The sequence below is a fragment of the Parasteatoda tepidariorum genome, chromosome 2 (genome assembly GCF_982258835.1).
Source record: "Parasteatoda tepidariorum strain Cologne lab strain chromosome 2, Ptep-v5.0, whole genome shotgun sequence".
NCBI lineage: Eukaryota > Metazoa > Arthropoda > Arachnida > Araneae > Theridiidae > Parasteatoda > Parasteatoda tepidariorum.
In genome coordinates this window covers 27645768-27665901 of record NC_141756.1, presented here as the reverse complement: position 1 = coordinate 27665901, position 20134 = coordinate 27645768, and the positions used below count along the sequence as shown (strand labels likewise).

Sequence of the window (20134 nt, the reverse complement as noted above, 5' to 3'; positions counted from 1 at the left end):
ACAAAATAATTGATTATACGATGTTGATATTCATTTAAATTGGTTTAGTTATTTTAGAATCAGCCAGGAACTTTAAACTTTAGAGAAAAAAGTATTAATATTGCACTTAGAAAAACTTGTTCATTTTTGGGTTAGGCACTACATTTTTATAACCGACCTCATCTGCAAAAGTTGGTAAGGCTCACGTGACAAATTTATAAATCATAAATACATGAGGATATTAACACTTGAATTGTAAAAATCGAAACCACTTTTCTAAGAAAAGGCAAGAAACGTGCAGTTGAAAAAAATGAAAAATTGCAAAGGGGGACTAACTAAAGAGCAATGAAGTAAAATTTGTTGGCAAGGTCCCCCTTTTTTATAACACTCAATGTTTGCTCGCATTAGTATGCTCGCATGCAAAAAGTATTTTTCATAAATTTAAATGCACACATTTTTTTCCAAAATGCATTTTCTGTCTAAGCCTCTATAGTTGAAAGTGGACTATTGCACCTAAGAATAATTCTCAAGATTTTCTCTTTTTTAATAATTACTCAGTCGACGGAGCATGTAGGTTCTTTGATATTAACGACTTCAATCAATATCTCTTGAAGAGCAGAAGCCTTTGCATGGGTTACAATAATCGAGAAATCCGTTCCTTTAGTACTTGTCAGAACGCTGTAGCATCTCTCTTAAATCCCCCACTGCGCAGTTTAATATCCCAAACGTTGTGATATATTTATTATTTCTCCCCAATATGTAGTTATGTTCTTTATGTCAGGCTAATAAATTGATATATGTGGAGACTTGTCTCGTCCAGAAGATGTTGCTTCGATCTGATGTCGTTCTAATGCAAAAGGTATAAAACGGTCTCGAACACGTGTTTTATATTTTATAACCGTCGTTAAACAGCTGATCCAATTTTGGGCTTACGACTACAGATGTTAAACTCCTTAGCCTTGTAATTTTTAAACCAATCCAGAAAACAAGAAAACTCCTGGATCATTATTCCCAGAGGTATGATTTGTTACAGGAAAATGGAGGAGTTTGTGACCCGACAGATTTTTACACGAATCAGGCACCGTTTACTGAACAGAGAGTCTTCAGCCAGCGGTGATCGAACCCACGACCTCTTGGACATGGGCCCACTGCCCTAAAAACCAGGCTATGGCCATTCTACACGTGTTATAACTTTTGGTCGGCCTGAAGCCTGTAATTCATAGTCCGTTTTATCCTTTTCAGTAATGAGAAAGACAGGGAATATTAAAGTGCCCCATTATGAAATTGGATTTTAAAATGGCTAGGTGCATTTAAATTTGCTAATGTATAGCATGAACGTAAACATCTTGTTTAGATTAGAAGTTTTTCTACCCTAAATGCATTTTAATTTATGTCTTTGAAATAAAGTGAACGCTTATAGACGAAACGACTTTACTGATCATTTTTACTTTGGCTGTGAACGCCGTTAAATAGACATGGCACACATGGCATCTTCCGTGACAACAGTTGCCATTTTTCTCAGTACTGTCAAGTTAAAGAGGAATGAAGTATAGACACACACTGAAGTGTTATAAGTGACCTATAATAAGATGGTCAGATAGAGAAGTGTTTAAAAGACTTAATAGATGGAGAAATATAGCATCGGATAGATCTAGATAGGGGAAACTGACTAAGACGGCCAGTTGGCCGGTAACCGGTTGTACTGCCTGTAAAGAAGAAGAATATTCTAATCAGTTGTATATTTTTCTATTCAATTATATTCGAGTTCTTACAACATCGTTTTAGTTAACATCAGACATTATTCATTTTCAATCAACTTGTGTTAATCCGAATGTTACTGAATATTCCATTTAATATCAGACATCATTCATTTTCAATCAATTTATGTTAATCCGAATGTTACTGAATATTACTGTTCACCAAAACAATCAACAAAATTTTATTTGTAATTGTATGAAGAAAAAAAAGTTTTAGTTCAATATATTAGTTTGAAATACTCCATCAGATGAAGTTACTTAGACCAATTTTAAACTGATAATGAAAAATCCATTTTCTTCGCTATTTTTATGAGAGAGAACAAAAGTTTCTAGGCTTGGTGCAGGGATAATTGAACTGGTACATTAAATTCGCCATCGATATTTGTTAAGTTTAATGGGGGATTAACTGTTTTAGCAAAGTTCCAGATCAAGAGACAAAAATAATTAACTATGCCTAAAAAAACGTTTGAACTTGTTTAACATCTTTAGGGATTGGGAAGTTAACAATTCTTTTACATTTTCAGGTGGTGGAAAAAAATCCCTGTTATGAAGGCTAAAACCTAAATATAGGCCTAAATGTAGGCCCAAAGATAGGCTAAGACTTTTAACCAGTCAAATACTTTTTCCATTAATTGCACATCTCATCTATGGGATCTGCAACCACGATAGTATCATCCCCTCAAAAATAATAAATACAATTCTTATTTTCCCGTCATTTAAACATTTTGAAATTAAATAATAAGAAGTACTGTTGCGGCATCCGATCCAAAAAAGACGTAACGGCTAAAAGCTAGCAATTTGCAAAAAAAAAAAAAAAAAAAAAAAAAAAAAAAAAAAAAAAAAAAAATGCTAATTTATCTTTATTTATTTTTATTTTCAACTGACGGAATGCACTTTTTAAGTCTATAATCGAGTTAAGAGATTTGCAAAAATACTACGAAATTTATTTTTATCGTTAAATTTTAGGAGACAAATCTCGAAATTTTTATCTGATTTTTTTGTACTATAATTGATTACCATACAAATTTCTTGGAAATTCAGATCATTAATGTAAGTCTTTTTATGCCAGAATTACAAGAAAACACTAATTAAATGAAAAAAGTTCAACCATGTCATTTATCTGATAAATTTTAAAGTTTTTTTAGCAAAGTTTTGGGAATAGTATGGTAAGGAATAGGGTAAAGTGTAGAATGGGATATTGATGCGATAGATTAAATTCAAGTGTTGCTGCACCATAGATTCCAGTGTAACAACAGATTTTAAAAAACCTCTGAGTTATTATAGCTACTCATTGAAATTTTAAGTATTTTGTTTTCGAATCTTTTTAATTAGATGGTTCAAACCAAAATCATAAGTTTTAAGTTCTTTTTTTTCTCGAAATTCTTGAATTTGTTCTAGATTTAATTTGCAAAATTGGTTAGGTTTAATTATTCCACTCAACGCCGTATTAAAAACCTTTTCCAAGTTTAGTGCCTTTTTTTAATCAGTATTATTCTCAATTAGAGTTGCAAAAGGATCCCACTCGGAAATTGATTTTCTGTCAAATTGAGATTGCAGTTCAAAATCTTTTGATTACGCACAGTCCAAAAAATGATATTTTCCGAGATAAAAAACTTCAAACAGTAAATAGTAACTATCAATTCTCAAATTCCGTCACGTCATTAGCATTTACCACGGAAATTGAAAAATAATAAACAATGAACTTTTAAAATGTAAATAAACATTGAAAGCTGGATTATGTAACGGAAAAAAGCAAGTAGTACGACAGAATTTATAGCTTTAAATATAGCTAGCAATACTTCTTTGCTTCAGTGCTTCAAGTACTCGCTTCAGTGCTAAGTACTTCAAGCACCTTTCACCACAGCCTATATCTTTTATGTTTGAGGATGCGTATCTCAGAAACCTTGGATTTTGTGTTGAGAACTTTTGCTGAGAATGTTTTAAATAAAATCATGTTAAATTTTCAGCCAATTTGACATACAATTAATTTCCACAAAAATTGTGCAAAGTCATTCGGTAATTTGTGTCATTAATTATATTTACGTATTCAGGCATAATGTAATTTCGTTTGCTTGTATTTTGAGAGAATAATGCTAACAACTTTTTATATTTTAAGTTATAAACATTTGAATCTTTTTTTTTTTGAGAATGAGGTTCAATTATAGTTTTGTAAGATGTAAAAGCAACAATATGTGTTTTTTTAATTAGTTCATTGTCAATAGTATTGTGTGGCATACCCTATAATTCTAAAATGCTTTATTTATGCAGGATGGTTACTAAATACTGGTAACCTAAAAAAAATTAAAAAAAAAGAATTGGTGAAACAATTTTTCTTTCCCTATTCCTGTGTTTGGCGCTGTCTATAATTTGCAGGCAATTTTTGCTCAAAGCTAAACATTTAGAATAAATTTAAAGTTGGAATTGAAAAGGTTGATGGCTAAAAATTTTTTTGATCTCGGATTTTCTGTAGGTGGAATCTTTAAGTAGTTGAAATTTCTTTGATTTAATAGAACATTTATATAAAGAACTATAAATCAAGTATTGGATATTAATAGCTGTAAAGATCGACTAGGACGATGTGGGCGTCCACTTTCAGTTCGTGCAAAAGAGCGTACTAAAAGAATTTATGAAAAAATACGAAGAAATCCACAGTTCTTTGCAAATAAAATGGCTGCAGAAGAGTACGCTAGTCGAAGAACTATGCACGTTATACTAAATGAAGATCTGGTTTTTTGGCCTTATCGCAAAAGAAAAGTTCAAGGTTTGACAACTGCGCAAAAATTAAAAAAGGTTGCAAAGATGTAAGAAATTGCTGAACCGGCTCGGTAACAAAAGTGCTGATAGAATATTCTTTTCTGATGAGAAAATATTTTGCACAGAACAAAGTTCGATGATATACCTGGAAGTGTAAAATATGTGCAACACTTTCACAACAAGAATTCTGTAATAGTTTGGGCTGCATTGTTAAATAACAGGAAATTTCCTCTGAAATTCTTTGATAAAGGGGTAAAAATCAATGATGAATAATACAAAAAGGAAGTATCGGCTAAACATTTATTGCCATATCTGACAGATTGTATCCCAAAAGAGATTAGATATTTCAGCAACATTCTGCGCCGTCACATCGGGCCAAAACAACACAAGCTTGGCTCCATGTTAATTGTCTGAAATTTATTAAGCAAGAAGATTGGCCCCTTTCTTCACCAGTTCTAAATCCTTTAGACAATTGGGTTATGGGTATACTTGATCCGCCATCGGATAATGGCATGAGAGATTATCTTTAGTAATCGGTAGAAATGGTGGCCGATTCGAAAAAAAAATTTTAAGGTAAACTTCCGTTTATAGTGCTCATCATATTTATCATTTCCTATTTAATATCTGTTCAACAAAATGAGTCGATATTTGTAATAGTATTTTGCAGCCATATACCGCCAGTATCGTAACATATATTTAACTTTCTCATTTGTCCAAGAAATATTGTTATGTTGTTTGCTGTTTTTTCATATTTTTTATTTTATTTCACATGAAAAACGAACAGTATTCTGATAAATAAGGCTTTTTTATCTTATCTGTTTTGTTTCATTGATTAGAGACTGATATGCGTTGCGATTTAGACATTGTGTGATAGTGCCTTGTGTCAAAATTGAAAAAGTCAGAAAGCTACTCCCCCTTCCTTGTACATTCGATTGTTTTGAAATTTTGTAACGAATTAAAGCATGTCGACAACAGAAAAACACGAATTCATATACGTTTGGAATATTAAGCATTTTCATAGGTTTGCTTCAATCTTCATGCTTCCTGGAATCAGCAGCCCTTCATTCAAAATTGATTTTTTAAAAGGAACTGAATGGAATCTAAAGTTAAAAAAAAGGTCTGTAAAATTATTTTGTCAAATTAATCGAGAGAACTGCAATCAAATTCCTGAACGCATTTCAGTTGATTACCAATATGAGCTAACAACTTCTGCTGGTGTTATTTTAAAAACGTCTGCTTTATTAAGTGATACATTTAGAGGTTCTTCGAATGAATACGAAATAATAAAACTGATTGACAGCAGCACGCATGAAGATGTCAGCCTGCGATGCCGTATGTTAATACCTTGCACAATTCCGTTTATAAAATCTCGTGCAACTTCTGTTGTTGGTTGGGAAGCTGAAACAGACATTGTGGCAGCTAGTTACCCTTTTGACTGGTCCTTAATCTTTCTCGGCTATAATAAGTGGACAGCTGATGAAAGAGTAACTGTGGAAAACATACCAATCGATGTTAAATTTAAATATGTTCAGAGCGAGCTTAAGATCAAACTATTTCCCAAAATCGTTGATGATAAATTTCACACTGTGTGGTGTACAATGAATTTAAAAGACGAAGAATCAGAAATAGGGGTTTGTGAGAGCCAAAAATTTAAATTTAATAACAAAACTAGAGTATACAAGTTTCCCCGTTTTGTTAATAAATTGATCCTGAGAGAAGCAAATTGCTTTATTCGTCAAAGACTTAATATGAAAGTATTGTTTGAATATTCATATAACGCTTCAATCACAGAGGTAAAGAGCTTTAATAACAATTCCTCAACTGCATTAACTCAAAATAAGGATGAGACCAACAGTATATTGTATCTACAGCAGCAACTCAGGAACATGTTGAATGAAAAAACCTACGCCGACGTGAAACTGCGTGCTGATGAAGAGGTTTTCTTTGCTCACAAATGCTTACTGGCTACTCGATCGCCAGTGTTCAGGGCTATGTTTGATCAAGAGATGTTCGAGAGCAAAACTAACGTCATTGATATACGTGATGTGGAAGCAAAAACCCTTAAATATTTTTTGGAGTACCTTTATACTGGAACAGTGAATGGTATGGATGACAAAATGGCCTTGAATCTACTGCTAGTTGCTGATAAATATCAGGTATCATCCTTGGTAGAGAAGTGTTACACATTCCTAAAGTCAGTTTTGAATTTCGACAATGCACTGAGCATACTACTGGTGGCAGATTTTTTAAATTATGAACAAATGAAAGCGTTTATAATAGAATATATTGTAGAAAACTCATCGGAAGTTTTGTCCTTACCGAACTGGCCACAATGGATGAAAATGAATTCTGTAATTGCGTCTGAAGTATTACTTAAGCTTTCCTGCAAGTTTGATTCTAATTTTAAAAAGAAATACGGTAAGTTAGAAATCTTTTAGTAAATTTAATAGTAAAAGCAATTAAGAATCATTAATTACACTAAATATTTTTAATACATTAAGTATTCGAAGATAAAAAATAGAAAGAATTGATAATTTTGCAAATAAAAACATGAATACATAAAAAATATTTAAATTACATATTATTTTTTAACCTCATTTATATTCATTTTTAGGATTGGTCCCTGTAACGTAACGGGAATAATCATGAGCTAATGCTCCTCGTTCCCCCTGTCACAATATTATGAGGTAATATATTCAATAAATAATTAACATATTCACTCTCGTAAATATTAGCTAATTTAAACTTAGATTCGAAATTTTTGAATACAAAAATATCTCCTCTTTTTGGGGGTCAAACAGCTGAGACAATTTCATTAAAAAAAGTGCTTACATAAGATGAAGCTACACTTTAACATTTTTCCTTATCATTACTTTAAAAACTTAATTGAAAAAGATTTGCTGCTCAGTATGGGTTCATTCTATAAATAAAGATCATATTTCTATTTAATAACGATAATATATAAGCGAAGGGCTTATATGAAAGAGATTAATGAAAGTTCTCATCTATTAGAAGAGCTAGTTTACAATTGAATGTAATTCCTTCTAGGTTTTTAATTTTAAGATCCCTTTAATTTTATATATACGGCATGAGTGGTCGTCTTTGAAAATGAGAGACACTGTACTTTAACAAAACATATATTAAACGCTAAATTTTCATAAAGATGGACGATAAACAAACACAGAAATAACACAAAATAAATGAGTTCGTCATCGTGAAGTTAAAAGAAAATCATCATCGCTGCCCCTCTCTGGAATTCATCAGCGTCTCCTTTTTTTGTTAGTTCCATTACGCGCTCCCATGTCTCTCGTGTCTTTGGGAAATTCGCCCGGGGTCTAACTAGCAGCTTACATAATCTGTCATAATCTGGTTGGATCTCTAGCTAGATCAGCTTACAGCACAGGAACTGGTATTATAGATTGGAACTGGCACTACAGATAGGAACTGGCACTACAGAATCGGCCGTCCTGCATTTCGGCTGGTCCTCCAGCGACTCTAAAAAGAATAAAAAAGAAAAAGCAGAACAGACTGACAAATAAAATTGATAACTGAAAAATAAATGTTTTAGATTAGTATCTTTCATAAAAAAAATCTTTCGAGTAAGAGTCAATCGGTTCAGGCACGTTCACTCTTCTGTCTTTACAAGTCTTTTGTTTCTTCTTCAACAACTTTTCCTTAACATCTTTCGTCCTTTTTTTTTCTTTCTTTAACGTCTTTCGTCTTGTTTTTTTTTTTTTTTTTTTAATGTCTTTCGTCTTTTTTTTTCTTTAACGTCTTTCGTCTTTTTTTCTTTCTTTAACGTCTTTCGTCTTGAACTTCTTCTACGTCTTTAAATTCTTCTACGTCTTTAAAGTCTTTCGTCTTTAAATTCATTTGTCTTCTTTCACGTCTTTCGTCTTTAAATTCTTTTGTCCTCTTTTACGTCTTTCGTCCTTAAATTCTTCTACGTCTTTCGTCTTTAAATTCTTTTGTCTTCTTTTACGTCTTTCGTCTTTAAATTCTTTTGTCTTCTTTAAAAAATCAAATTCACTTCCTTAGCAATTATTTTTCATCTTCAAAAATTACAGTCTTTATTTTTTTGTCTTGGCAAGCACTAAAATTCTTCTTGACAACCGCTAAAATTCTTCTTGGCAACCGCTCCATGATTTAAGATACTCCGCACACGTTGTCGAGCAGTTGGGTCCTTCGTGATTCCCTTCTTTTACTACATCATAGGTATTTCCTCCTTTTACTCTTGTTATTTTGTAGGGGCCAAGGTACTTAGGTTTTAGCTTCAAATGAGATCCAAATTGGGTTCTTTTGATGGCGACCAAATTTCCAATTTCGTAGGATTTTGGCTCCTTTCTTCTTAAATTATAGGTCTTTTTATTTTCTTGTTGAATTTTAAAAATTTGTTGCTTTGCGTTTTTTCTTAGTTCCTCTCTTTGGGTGTCAAACTGAGACTGAAATTCAATTTCGATCATTTCCTTTAGTTTTCCCAGTCCATTAGTGTTCATTTTTGTCCCAAAAAGCAATTTAAATGGAGTAGTGTCTATGCTTCTTTGATAGGTTGAATTTATCGCTTGTTGAACTTTATTTGTATGCTTGTACCATTCAGCTGGATTTTCTATGGATAATTTTGAAAGAATCGATATGATGGTTTGATTAATACGCTCTACTTGTCCGTTAGCTCTTGGTAAACCTGTTGTTATTAAATGATGTTTAATATTTTCTTTCGAGCAATAATCACCAAATTCACTGGAGGTAAATGTTGTACCCCTATCTGAAATTATCTGGGAAGGATTTCCAAATACAGTTTTTTGGATTTCTAATTTGGCTAAAGTTTCAGCTGACGTAGTAGTCTTCGTGGGATAAATCCATGCAAACTTGGTAAAAGCATCTATTATCGCTAACACATATTTATAATTTTTATGGGTGCTCTCCAAAGGTCCGAGATGATCAATATGAAAAGTTTTCAAAGGCATATCTTCTTTATGGAATGGATGTAATAGTCCCTCTTTCTTTCCTCTTTTATGATTCATCAGTATGCAATGAACACAATTTGCTATGATGTTTTCTATTTTCTGTCTAAGTTTCGGTATGAAATAATATTCTTCGATTTCTTTTTCCGTATATTTAATTCCAGAGTGTCCTTTCTCATGAGCTGTTCTTATAATTTCGTTTTGCATATTTTCTGGCACAACCACCAATTCTTTGCCATCAACAAATTTATACAAAATTCCGTTTCTATTGCAATAATCTTCATAATTCGAAATTTTAAGTAGTTCTTTTATAGTCTTAATTCCAGTATCTTTATCTTGGGCTGACCTGAGTCTTGGTAAAATATTATCGACGGTAACACAAAATACATTAATTGGAGATCGGCTAAGGGCGTCTACGTGAGCCATCTTATTTCCAGAACGATGCTCAATTATGTAGTTGAATTCTTGCAGCAAAAGTGCCCAACGAGCTACACGAGTCGACAAATCTCGTTTTGACATAGTCTTTTCAAAAGCAGCGCAGTCAGTAATTATTTTGAATGGAATACCTAACAGATAGATGCGAAATTTCTTGAGGGCTTCTACGATAGCAAGAGCTTCAAGTTCGTAGCTGGAATACTTTTTTTCAGCATCAGTCGTTTTTCTACTCATATAGTAAGTAGGGTGAAAATGTTTTTCATCAGGGGGTTTTTGCATTAAAATGGCAGCATATCCTTCTAAGCTGGCGTCTGTGTGTAACTCGGTTTCGTATTTAGGGTTATATATTGAAAGAACAGGATTTTGGGCTAACAAAGATTTTAATTGATTAAACGCTTTCTTTTCTTCAATGCTAAACTTAAACTTAATGATCTTTTTTTAGCAAGTCACTCAGCGGTCTAGCTATTATAGAATAGTTCGGAATGAATTTTCTGAAGTATCCGGTCAATCCCAAAAAACTCTGAATTTTTTTCAAATTTGTTGGCTCTGGAAAGTTGAGAACTGCTTTGGTTTTCAAGGTAGATGGGAATATTTTTCCATCCTCTATCACATGACCTAAAAATTCAATGCGCTTCTTTAAGAAATGGGACTTCTTGAAATTAATATTAAGTCCATATTCACTAGCAATATTTAAAACCCGATTAAGTCGTTCAATACCTTCTTCAAGGGAGGAAGACAGAATTATAATGTCGTCTAAATATGGTAAAACTATACCCTCATTAATCAAAGTTCGGAAAATGGTGTTTATGCATCTTTGAAATACAGCGGGAGAGTTGCATAGTCCAAAAGGAACTTTAAGAAATTGATATTGTCCTTCATGTGTCACAAATGAAGTGTATTTTCTACTATCTTTATTTACATCGACATGTAGGAATCCGTTCTTAAGATCAATTGTACTGAAAATTTTCGAATCTTGTAGTCTATCTAAAATGTCTTCAACTAATGGGAGGGGAAATCTGTCTTTGACAATTATCTTATTTAATTTTCTATAATCTATGCAAATACGAGGAGATCCGTCTTTTTTCTTAACTATTACAACGGACTACAATATTCGGAAGAACTAGGCTCCACTATTCCTTGTTTTAACCATTCAACGACTTGAGCTTCAACAGTCTTCTTTTCAGAAAACGGCAATCTACGTGGCTGGTGAAATATCGGTTCCTGATTTTTAACCAAAATGTTCATTTCCACATTAGTTGTCTTAAGTTTATCTGGCGCATAATCTAAAACTAATTGTTGTAACTTATTTTTTAAAACATAAGGAACACAAGGATCTATGTTAATTTCAACTTCATCAGATATAGTAAGATCGATTGGTAAAATAGACAAATAGCTTACTTCATCAAAACACGGAATTTTATTTTTAATTGTGATACCCTTTTCATTGAGTATTGTTTCACCGTGCATTAAGACATTAAGGCCTATAATAGCGTCACACGGCAACATATCATTTTCTACAACGCATATTTCAGCCAAATATTTGAAATCGTCAATTTTAATACTTTCTTTAAAATAACCTAACGGAGTCACTTTTGATTTACCAAATCCGTTTAGAGTAGAATTAAATGGAAATAGTTCTTTGGAGTTTAAATTATTAAAAATTGATCTTTTGATTAAAGTGGCTTGACTTCCTGTATCAATCAAAGACTTTACAGTTAAGTTATCAACCGTTACCATTTTAAGGCTACAGTGGACCTTAAAATTCAATAAAAATGATCAAAATGTCGATTTTTAGATTTTCCCATATTTGGATAGTAGACATCATAAGCTTTCAAACAAAAAAAAATTATTTAAATTGGAGCATTTTTTACGGAGATATTAGCATTTTAATTAGGCCACGCCCCTTTTTTTACTCATGTAAGTACTGAAGTCAGTAGTTGACTGCAGACGGATTTTTAGTTTCGGTTTAAGCTAAAGGCTAATTATTGCAGATAATCTTTAAATTATTTAATTTTTAAATTGCATTTGTCTTACTAAAAGTGGCAGCATATTGACCTAGTTGATAGATTGATTTTATTTATGCTTTTATTTAGTTTAATAACGTTTATTTTAATTTATCATGTAGTTCTCCAATTTTTTTCAAAACAGCTTTTTTTAAAGCTACATCTTTTGTTTTTGTTACGTTACAAATTGAATCTTTACAAGATTCTTCTATTACTGATATGATGGAAGCGGACCTGGCTAATTTTTCTGTTAGTGTATCAATAATGAGCTTATAAATTCAAACTGACTATAATCACAAGCTTGCAGTGATACTACCAACATTACTCATTATAATTCATTCATTTATCCTCATTAGCTACTTTACAGCAAAATGTGAATTGTTGTGAATGCCATGAGTGTAAATTGAAGGTGTTTGAATGGATTTTTTTTACAGTTCTTTTACCTTATTGTGAAATGATATATTTTGAAAGTAGAAAAGATAGAATAATTTTTCTGTTTTTTTAATATATTTGAAATTAATTTTATTACACGTGATTAATTACGCACAAGTTCTGATTATATGCTGTCATAAAATATCATGTCATATATTAAATTTATAAAAACTTTTATAATAATATTTATAATGGATTGTAGAAATGTAATTTTCGTGTTGTTATCAATATGCAAAGTCGGGACAGAAAAGGAAAATGCTTGTTTTCTTTTTTTATTTGAGATATTTTATATAAATGGCTTTTAATTTTATTTTTTATGTATCATGCAAATATCAAAAGGGAAGGCAATGACATATTATTTTAACTGATTTAAGATGAAATCTCTAACTATTTTACATATTAGCTTTGCTTGAAATTTTTATATCTTAGTATATTGTCGTTCACTTATAATTGAGCTGTTTTACGAATTTTTTAAAATTAATTTTTATATGTTACAAGTTTATAAAACAGTCAAAAATTCAAAGATATTGTTAATTGTCAGAAAAAATTACCTTTTCAAGAAATGTTTTTTTACTATTTATTATATTTTACAGTTTGTTTTATAATAAAAATAAAATGACAACAAAACACAAAAATGCTCGTTTTTTTCAATTTTTAAATTATTTCTCTTTCTTTATTATATCCATAAAAAATGTACCTTTGCTTTTATATTACTGTGTCAAAATACTAATACATCTTTATCTAAGAATATTAATCCAATTAATTACCTAACTTTTGCCACATAGTAAGTCTGATGTTTAAAATGCTGTTTTCTCAGAATTTTATTTTTTCGCAATTTCTCAACTTCAAAATGTTCCGGGCGGCTCACATTTTAAGGTATGGTGTTTAAACTATGCCAAACTAGTTATAATGTTAATCCTGATAAACGTATGATTCATTTTAATGAATTGGGTGATAATTAAATTTTATATTATAATTTTTTTCTAAAAAATCCTAATTTTTTTTTGAAAATTTCACGCAAATGTTGAATTTTTTTTTTCATTTGAAAAATTAAAAACTAATATAAAAATTCAAATCATAGAAGTGTTTCTAATAGTTCAGTATATATTGTAAAAAAAATCATAAGAAAATATTCAAAAATAAGCCGCCTGGAACATTTTAAAATTTGCTAAATTTTAAAAATTTAATAATTAAAAAAATTATTGAGTTACCTAAATAAAAACTTGGAAATCTTATTATAATTAGATCTATTATCTAAAGTGCAAGTTTGATAGAAAATGACTTATAATTAAAGAAAATCATTTTGAGTGTCCACTGTAGCCTTAAACAACTTTGGCTCTACACTAACATTTAAAGTAGCAACTTCCGTTTTTGCATTTGATTTTGGATATTGCGAAGCTTTGTGTCCAAACGCTTCACATTTAAAACACTTTAAACCCTTATCTTTATGTATGCAATATTTTGAAATATGATTTCTTTAACCACAATTGTAACACAATTTATTATTAAAAGTTTCAACATCAGTATTATACCTTATCTTTTCATTATTATTTTCATATTTATTTTTATTCCTATTTGAAACATCGTTTCTCACATTATACCTATCATCATATTTTGCTTTTGCTCTATCATAATAATTATATTTACTATCAAAGTCATGTTTTGTTCTGATTTTATCGAAAGCATTTTTACTCTTTGCGGAATCACTTTTTATTATTTCATAAACTTTAAGTTTCTCTTTAAATTCGGACAAATTTTTGCAGCCGTACAAAACAATTTTGTTTTCCTGCTTATCGTTAATCCCCTTAATTACAATGCTTAAAAGCAGCATCGTCTATTTTTCCGAAATTACAGATCTCTTTCATCTTTAAATAATATTCTTGAGCCGATTCACAATCCTTCATTTTTCGTCTACTTAAAAGATCATGCAAATTAGCAGAATTAATTTCAAAAGAAAATTCGTCAATCAAAGCTTCTTTTAATTTTCGCCATGAATTTATTTCCGGTACAGTTCTGACAAATAAAGAGGCGTTACCACCAAGAGATCTTTTGGCAAAAATAAATTTTTGTAAATCTGACAAATTAAACAATTTTGAAATATTTTCGAAATGTTCGATCCAATGAACAATATTTTCATGCGATCCTGCATTATACTTAGAAATAGTACTTTTGATATCAGAATAATTAATAGCAACATTTTGAAATTCGAAATTTCTACAGGAATTATTTTTATCTTTTAAACACGAATTACTGTTTTTATTTTCATCATTTCTCTGCACAGGAAAATTGTGTTCCTTCTCTTTAATCAAAGGCTCAGTTTCACTATGAGGATTGCTTATGTCTTCGTCCGACTCTGAACTAGACGCGTTGGCGCTATTGGCGAGCTCTGCCAGTTTATTCAAATCCATTAATAACGTCAACATGTTTATTGCAATTTCGGTTTCATTGCAATCATACGAAATATTTAGAATATTGGAAAGAGTTATAAGTTGGTTAAGAGTGAATTCTTTTTCAATATTTTTTAATTTATTTTGAAATTCTTCGCTGTCTAAAGTAAAATTGAAACCAGTAAAATTTCTTAATCGTTTTCTGTTTGAACGATCGCCTTCCACAACGAAAATAAATTTATGTAAAAGTCTTATTTTGTCTTTCTTAAAATTTTTCAATGCTTTGCTTACTTGCTTGATATCGTTAAGAATCATTTTTGATTAATGAATAAAAGTCTAATAATAAATGTAGATGTCACAAATGTACGATACGTACCCCAATTGTAGTTGCAGAGATGAAATTAAAAAAAACGAAAGTTTCATTACAACGCCATTCCGTTACTTACTTTCACAAGAATGAAACCATTCGGCATCCAATTTTTTTTGCCAATAATTTTCTTTTTACTAGCAATTTTTTCTGAATCTAATTTCTTCACCATCAATTTGTTCTTGAAACCACTTCTGATTTTGTGGGGACGGCATGAGTGGTCGTCTTTGAAAATGAGAGACACTGTACTTTAACAAAATATATATTAAACGCTAAATTTTCATAAAGATGGACGATAAGCTAACACTTAAATAACACAAAATAAATGAGTTCGTCATCGTGAAGTTAAAAGAAAATCATCATCGCTGCCCCTCTCTGGAATTCATCAGCGTCTTCTTTTTTTGTTAGTTCCATTACAGGCTCCCGTGTCTCTCGTGTCTTTGGGAAATTCGCACGGGGTCTAACTTGCAGCTTACATAATCTGTCATAATCTGGTTGGATCTCCAGCTAGATCAGCTTACAGCACAGGAACTGGTATTATAGATTGGAACGCACTATATATATATATATATATATATATATATATATATATATATATATATATATATATATATATATATATATATATATATATATATATATATATATATATATATATATATATATATATATATATATATATATATAAAGTATTACGCTGAAAAACTTATCTGGAAGACCCAAAAGAAAAACATTGTCTGTCAATGTTGTTTACGGAAATATACTTAATCAGTGAAAAAATTGATCTCAACTTTTGATATGAGCTTAATAAAGCTAATGATGACTTTTTTTTCTGAATTTTTTTAACAAAAATCCCGGTTAAATATTTGTCCCAGTTTTACTACTAATGGATGAAAAAATCGTTCTAAATCTGTTAATATTATCGGATAAGTATCAAGTATTGCCGTAAGTTGAGAAATGTTGTGAAAGTTTGTTTTATATCTTATAAATGCGTGTAAAGCACTATCAATCACAGATGAAGAAAATCATGAATATTTGAAATGTTCATTCAGCAGCATGAAGAATTTATTTTTATTAATTGTATCCATTCACCGAAATGGATAAAATCTTTTTTATTTATTGACTTGCAACTTTAATCCTTAACAATAATTTAATCTTCAAAAAAAAGGAGGTAAATCTCAAAAGAAATAATTATACCTTTTCAAAAAATTTCATTTGTCAATAACCGTTTAAGTTCAAAAACTTGAATAATTTAAGACTTTCTTAACAGAAAGTGCTTATTCCCATTGAATTACTAATAATTTATGTCTTAAAAACTCTTGATAACAGCAGGAAATAAGTGAAAATAAGTGAAAAAAATAACCCACAGTATTAATAAAAAGATATTTATTGAAATGGCGATTTTGGCCTCTTTTGGCCTTAATGGGTTAGAACTGAAACATTTGCTATAAAACTATTGCATATGTATTAAAGCCCTCGCAATAACATTGAATGTTCATCCTAATTACATAGCTTGCTTCTTTCTTGTTTTAACTTAATGATTGATTTTAAAAAATGTTTCAATTAATATGTGAACAATTATAAAAAATTGTTAAATTGTTAAAACTGATTCTATCAAAAGCAATTCATGCGATTATTAGGTAACATGAAAAAAATCTTCTATTTTCTTTTGCAGTGAAATCGGTATCTGAAAGATTTAAAGAAGTCTTCGTGTCTGCTGTAATTCACGTGCCTCCTGTAAATTCGCAGAAGAAGGAACAGGTTGCTGGAAGTTCGAAAGAAGCCAGCTTGCCTCCTGTAAATTCACAGAAGAAGGAACGGGTTGCTGGAAGTTCGAAAGAAGCCAGCTTGCCTCCTGTAAATTCACAGAAGATGGAACTGGTTGCTGGAAGTTCGAAAGCAAAGTCAAGAGTTATGGTGAGACGTTTAAAAATATTTTGCAACAATTGCAATCTATTGCATCACTCAGACGCAATACTTGTGCGTCAGAGTGAGAGAAATTTGAATTTAGAATGCTTTAAGATTGTGTTCTATGAATTTTGGAAGTTTTGGTTAGTAAATATCTTTTAAAAAAATTTACATCTTACTCTACCTCACAATGCCATTTTATATATTAAAAGTTACGTTACAATAAAATAATTGAAGGATATATTATAATTAGAATGTTTATAAATTGCGAAAAGATGGAATTATCCGCATAACCACGAAACGTCAGCCTAGTGTTTATTTTTCTGAAAATATTTTAATTTACCATATGCAGTTTTCTTCGTAGCTTTTTCCTGTAAAACTTCATCTAAGAAACATTTTAGCAACTAATCCCTGACTATTCAATTCAATGGATTATAAAAAACCTTCTTTTTTACTACCAAATTGTTGAAACTGAGTTCAAAAAAATGTTAAGCTTCCAAACTAATTTCATTTCACTTGAATCATCTTTAACAATAGCTCAGATATTAAATATGGATATAGACTAACATTTTAAAAATATTTTTTTTAATAATTAAAAGAATATGATTATAGAATAAACTGAAAATGCATTTTTTCAAATTAAGTTTTTTCTTCATAAGGATAATTCGCGACCTGTTCACATTATTATTTTTGAAAACAAATTCAGCAGCCTTATCGCAGAATTTTTAAAATATTTCTGCCAGCTTAAAATGGGTTTAATTATAAGGATATAGGGATTATCTTAAATATTGAAATAATTAATAATATCACATTTCACACGTTATTAATAATTACTACATAATTTGTGCTTATACCTTTATTGATAAAAACATTAATTTAGAAGAAAAAAATTATAACTGGAGTATAAGAAAATGAATTTAAAAATATGAATTTTGGAGCATCACTAGCGTCTGAATACACATAGGTATTTGAGTGTGATCGCGAATCAAGTTCACCCTGCTACGTTAATGGTGTATCCTGCGCGGATGGATACTTTCAGCAAGACAATACTCCTTGCATTGTCATCAGATGGTTTGTATAACATGATGGTGACTTTCCCTTGGCTTGTTGGCCGGCACAATCACCAGATATCAAACCGATTGAGAATTTGTAGGATGAAATCAAACAGGGCATCATCAGACAGCAGGATCAAGTGCTATCCAATCTGACAGAACTGAAAAGTGCAGTCCATCGGATACGGGGTCAAATTACGAACATCTCATAGAATCTATGCCAAGAAGAATTCGAGCATTATTACGGGGTTAAGGTGGTCGAACAGTGTACTAAGGAGTCGGCAATAATATTTTGGCCACTCAGTGTGTGTCAGATAGCTTCTTCACATTGTGACTCTGCTGAGTTAAGTAACTTGAATGGGATATTCGAAATTTATTAACTAAATTAAGTTTGATATGCAACATATATTAATATGTATTTAGGGTGTTATTGCTGCATGATTGATTATACTTAACTATATTCCTTATACGATACTTTAGTTTTCTAAAATTGATTTAAAATGAGTTAATTTAAAAATGTGTTAATTCAATGCTGTAGGAATTAATATTTTCTTACGTTAATTATGTTCATGTATTAAAATAAATTTGATGTTCCACTTTATTAAATATAAGTCTTTTCTGATACTTTACGTTTTGTTTAGTTCCTTTAACTATTTTCTTCCTGTTATAGAAGAAAATTTGATTGTATTACTACATAAAATGATATGAATGAGAATAATTATGATATTACATGCATATTATCATAATTATTATTATTAATAATAATAGTGGAAAGTGCTTCAATTAATGACAGCAAATCCGACAATCGGTAAAATTACTTTGAATCTTTAAGGGATTTGTTCAAATTTGCAAGTACAAAGTAAGCAAATGAAAAATTCTTAGTTAAAATTTTAACGAAATATTTAAAATACTTTACATTATGTGCTCTTAGAACAATTATTTCATGTTTTAAATATTTTTAAATTTTATTGGCATAAAAGTGAGTAAGGTGAAAAAACTGGATAGTAAAATTTTAAAATTTTACTATCCAGTTTTTTCACCTTACTAAGAAAAACTTGAAGAAAAAAAAAAGAATAAAAAGTGTTATTTGAGGAAATGAAACATTTTGACTTACAAAAAAGGCATAAGTAAATCAACGTCTATTTTTTTAGAAAAGAAAATCATTAAAAATTAAATATTGAAAAAATTAATTAAACGAAATATTGAAAAAATTTATTATTTTTCTTCTGAGAACTATTCTGCAAGTTATCAATCAATTTATTAAAATATTTTCTAACTTGATTCGTATATAATTGTTGAATGGATTGTTGCATGCATGGATGAATGTTACATTTTAAATAAAGTTATCCACAAAAAAAGCCACACTGGAAATATAAATTGAAAAAGTCAATTAAAGGGTGTTGAAGTTGTTTGCTTTGGAGAGTAGGTAATGCTTCCAAAATGATTCAGTATTTCTGATTATTAGAATTTATGATATTATGAATATATTCCATTAAGTATAATTGCTAAGTATTTATAATTCATTCTCAAATAAAACAAATATGATTTTTTTTTTGTCTTTTACTTTCAGCTCGACGATACTTGAGCCAGAAGGAAGACAGATGACTACACGATGAAAAAGAAATTATATATCTTTACTTTTAAGTATATATTCCTGCCTTATGTTTGTCCCGTAATTACTCCAATAAAGATCTAACCAAAATGCGAGTTCTAATTCGACTAAAACTCTAAATTTTCTTCCCTATGTTCTATCTTAAGCTTTTGTGTGAGTTTTTTATCAACTGGCTATATCCCTTCAAAATTAAAAGAGATCAAACGAAAGGCAGCGAGTCATTTTGCAGATACACCCTGAATTTTTAACTTAGGTAAATCTAGCATGAGACCTGCACACCAGAATGATTTTTCACCTAATATATTCAGAATGTTTTGAAATCACCGTCTTAAATATATATGTGTTGCACTCCTTGTTAAAGCTTAAGTTTAAAAAAAGAAGTAAAACGTTATCGAAATCTGATTAACTATTTAGGAAGGTGGAATCTGAATCATCAAGACCAGAGTGAACCTGAAAGTAAGGGTCAGCCACGTTTCTGTAGTAATAA

At 30.4% G+C, this 20134-nt stretch overlaps 1 protein-coding gene across 1 annotated transcript; it reads left to right on the top strand.

The window, feature by feature from the left end:
• Positions 1 to 5264: 5264 nt before the first annotated feature.
• Positions 5265 to 19737, top strand: LOC147814874 (uncharacterized). Its single transcript, XM_087157071.1, has 3 exons — positions 5265 to 6908; positions 16751 to 16992; positions 19606 to 19737. Exons 1-3 carry the CDS (start codon positions 5453 to 5455, stop codon positions 19618 to 19620), a joined length of 1713 nt encoding a protein of 570 aa, XP_087013197.1. The 5' UTR covers positions 5265 to 5452; the 3' UTR covers positions 19621 to 19737.
• The last annotated feature ends 397 nt before the right edge of the window (positions 19738 to 20134 follow it).